General features: G+C 57.3%; 1 protein-coding gene across 1 annotated transcript; it reads left to right on the plus strand.

Moving 5' to 3' along the window:
- LOC309589322 (feather keratin-like) lies at window positions 1-318 on the plus strand (the record flags this gene model as incomplete). Its single annotated transcript, XM_082309345.1, has 1 exon — window positions 1-318. One exon carries the CDS (start codon window positions 1-3, stop codon window positions 316-318), a length of 318 nt encoding a protein of 105 aa, XP_082165471.1.
- Between the last annotated feature and the right edge of the window lie 3,586 nt (window positions 319-3,904).

Raw genomic sequence — 3,904 nt, forward strand, 5'->3', positions numbered from 1 at the left:
ATGGCCTGCTACGACAGCTGCCGCCCCTGCGGACCCACCCCGCTGGCTAACAGCTGCAACGAGCCCTGTGTCAGGCAGTGCGAGGACTCCCGCGTCGTCATCCAGCCTCCCGCCGTGCTGGTCACCCTGCCAGGACCCATCCTCAGCTCCTTCCCCCAGAGCACCGCCGTCGGATCCTCCGCATCGGCTGCCGTGGGCAACGTCCTCAGCTCCCAGGGAGTACCTGTCTCCGGGGGCTTTGGCCTTGGCTACGGCTACGGCTCTGGCTTTGGAGGCCTGGGCTGCTTCAGCGGCGCAAGAGGCTGCTACCCCTGCTAAGGGCCCTCCCCACCACCCCTGACAACAACCACCCACACCCTGGAAGCCATGGCATGGATTGAGGATGCACCTCCAGGCCAGTGCTGGCACGTGGCCTCACCAAACATGGCTCCTCTTCTCAAGGCATAAAGCAAGTACCTTCTCACAAGCCAAAGACCACGGGGGACCTCCAGTGTGCTGCTCCCACCGCAGGGCAGCAAGACCTCGGTGCGCTTGCAAAATCTAGTGCATGCAAGGGGCTTTGGCTGATGCTCGCCCTCACACTGGTTCCCTTCCACTTGCTGCTCCTGCCTTTTCACTCTTTTTTTCCTCTCAATAAAATTCTCCTGCATCCCACCCTGACATGCCTCCTCTTCCTTTCTTCTCCCAACCTCACTCAGCACAAAGCCAGGGCTCAACAGGACAGCGGGGTGGGTCAAAAAGGGGCTACCAGACCTCTCGTCACAAGTATGGCCCCAGCAACACCACCCACTGGCACCCAGAGGGCTTCCAAGCCATCACACAAACCCTTCACTTGCCCAAAGAAAGCCTTGCATACGTTAATGCACTTCTACCCATGCCTCTGATGCAAGCTCCCCATGGCAGCACACACTTGACCAACTCTCTTCCCCAGCACAACTCTCTGCCCATCACAGCAAGCAGAATCACAGCAAACAGAATCAGTGAGTGCGCAAGGAATCTCTGGAGATTGGCTACTTCAACCCAACCTGCTCAAGCAGGGTCAGCTCGAGCAGGCTGTCCACGACCACGGCCAGTCAGGGTTTCAATATATCCACGGATGGAGACTCCAAGACTTCTCTGCACAGACGCTTCCACTCTTTGACCACCCTCACGCTGAAAAAGCCTTGCCTTCCCTTCCAAGGAAATGGCACGTCTTCTCTGCTTTCTCCATCCACCCTTCCCCTGGCCATGGCTACCCATGAGAAGAGCCTGACTCCCCTGGCCTCTTTCCCTCCCATCTCGGATTTACAAACATTGATGACCTCCCCCCTGTGCAGCCTTGGCTCCTGGCTCAAAAACCTCCCAGCTCGCTCAGCTTCTCCTCATAGGAAGGATGCTCCAGTCCCCTCAACATCTTGGTGGCCCTGCACGGCACTAACTCCATAAAGACCATGTCCTTCTTCCACTGGGAAGCCCTCAGCTGGACACAGCACTCCACACGGGGCCTCACCAGCACAGAAGACAGAGCAAGATCACCTCCCCCGACCTGCTGGCAATGCTCGACCCAACGCTGCTGTGGAGATTCTTGGTCTCTTTTGCCACAAGGCTGCATTGCTGCCTCGGAGTCAGCTTATCCTCCACAAGAACCTCAAAGTCAAACAACAGGGGCTCCAGACACCCAGAGAGCACACCCAGCGGGAAAGGCCAGGCCTGAGGTCAGGCTTAGTGATCAGGAAGCAAAGCAGCAACGCCCTGGAAGCCATGGCATGGATTGAGGACGCACCTTCCAGCCGTTGCAGGCACGTGCACCTGCCGTGCACAGCTCCTCCTCTCAAGGCCCCAAGCAAGGAGCAGGGAAGGGGCCAGCCCGGGCTGCCTGCAAACATGGCCCGTGTACCTCCTCCTCTTCTCCCTCTTCCTTCTTGGTACTGCCTCGTCTCCTACGCCCACTGCTCTCTGCTGCAACTACGTTTTCACAAGCCAGAGACCACGGGGGACCTCCAGTGTGCTGCTCCCACTGCAGAAAAGGAAGATCTTGAGGCTCTGGCTAGAGCTATCTCACACAAGGGACCACGGCTGATGGTCACCCCACTTGCACCTCAGACCACCTCCCTTCCACTTGCTGCTCCTGCCTTTTCTCTCTTTTTCCTCTCAATAAAGTGCTTCTCCATCCCAGCCTGAAGATGCCTCCACTTCCTTTCTTCTCCCAACGCTCTTCCAGCCTCACTCAGCATCAAGCCAGGGCTCAACAGGCCAGCGGGGTGGGTGGAAAGGGGCTGCAAGACCTCTCCTAGCAAGTATGGCCCCAGCAACAACAACAACACAGACCAGCACATGGGGACATCAAGCCCGTGACACAAGACGAAAACTTACTCAAACAAAGGCTTGGACACACTAATGCGCTTCTGCCCATGTCTCTGACGCCAGATTCCCTTGGCAGCACACACTTAGAAGCATGGATTTATTTAGGTTGGAAAAGACCCTTAACATCATTGAGTGCAACCATTAACCAACACTGCCAAGTCCACCACAAAACCACGTCCCTGAGCACCACATTATACGTGTTGTAGATACCTCTCAGGATGGGGACACAACCACTTCCCTTTTCCAGTGCTTGATAAGCCTTTCTGTGAAGAAATTATTTCTAATACCCAATCTAAACCTCCCCTGGCTCATCTTGAAGGCCATTTCCTCTTCTATCACTTATTACTAGGGATGAGAGACCGACACCCACCTCGTTACATCCTCCTTTCAGGGGATTGTAGAGAGCGAGAAGGTCATCCTTCAGCCTTCTTTTTCTGCAAATTAAAATCCCCAGTTCCCTCAACCTCTCCACAGATCCTTCACCAGCTGCCCTGCTCTTCTCTGCACAAATTATGCCACAGCCCAGCCTGCAAACGTGCCGACCACAGCTAAGGGGAGCGCTACGGAGGGGCCAACACAAGCCTTTGGGGAGCCTGCCAGGGCTCCCGAACTCTGAACCAGGGCTACCGGGACAACAGCGTGCCCTCAAAAGCAGCCCTCCTCTGCCTGCTTGCACTGCCACCCCCAGGGACGGCACCAAGGGGGCACAAGCCCAAACACGCAGCCTCCTTTCTCCCACCTACAGCCTTACAAGCAAGAGGGGCACCAAGGCAACCACAGAGCAGAGCCAACGGGAAAGGCCAGGCCTAAAATCGGGCTTAGCAACCTGGCAGCAAGGCAAGGACTGACCCAATGCAATGCAAGAAGAAGCCCCTCAAGCCCGGCACAGCTCCAAAGCCCAGACCAGCTCATTAGGGCCACAAGGAAAAGGGGCCCCCTCTTCACTACGCACCTGCAAACCACACCACACCAGTGACAGGGGTGACCTCACTGACGACACCCCACGCGTCCTATCCTTTACACATGTCCTCTGCCCGTCCTGACACGCACCATCAACACCAAGCCTTTGGCCTCTAATGCTCACAGTTCAAAGCTGCCGCCAGGGTCAGTTGGACACGGCCTCAAGAGGAGGACATGAAATTGGACAATTGCGGGAAGGAAAACACACCCCACCTCATTACTTACATGGCTCTGGCATGCAACAGCTGCTTGCTGCAAAATGCTGTCATGCGCAAAGGCTGTCCCGCCCCTCGCACACCAGCATAAAAGCCGGCTCAGCGCCTCTCTCCCTCACACACTTCTCCTGACGCCTTCTCCTCCGTGCTCAACAAGGTGAGCCTCAACCCCCTTCCCCTCCTTCTCCTGACCCACCTGGCCCCTCTCTTCCACCACGCTCTGACCCCAGCCTCAGCAGCGCTGACGCCTCCCCACCCCCACGCTCCCCACAGCCCCACACCAGGCCTCCCCGCTCCCTTGCCCTCCTGCAACACCGCCCCTCGCACCCCCACGCCCCTCCGCCTGCTCAACACCCTCTCTTCCAGGGCCCCTCCACACCACACCC

The sequence above is a fragment of the Platalea leucorodia genome (assembly GCF_965183815.1).
Source record: "Platalea leucorodia genome assembly, chromosome: 1".
NCBI lineage: Eukaryota > Metazoa > Chordata > Aves > Pelecaniformes > Threskiornithidae > Platalea > Platalea leucorodia.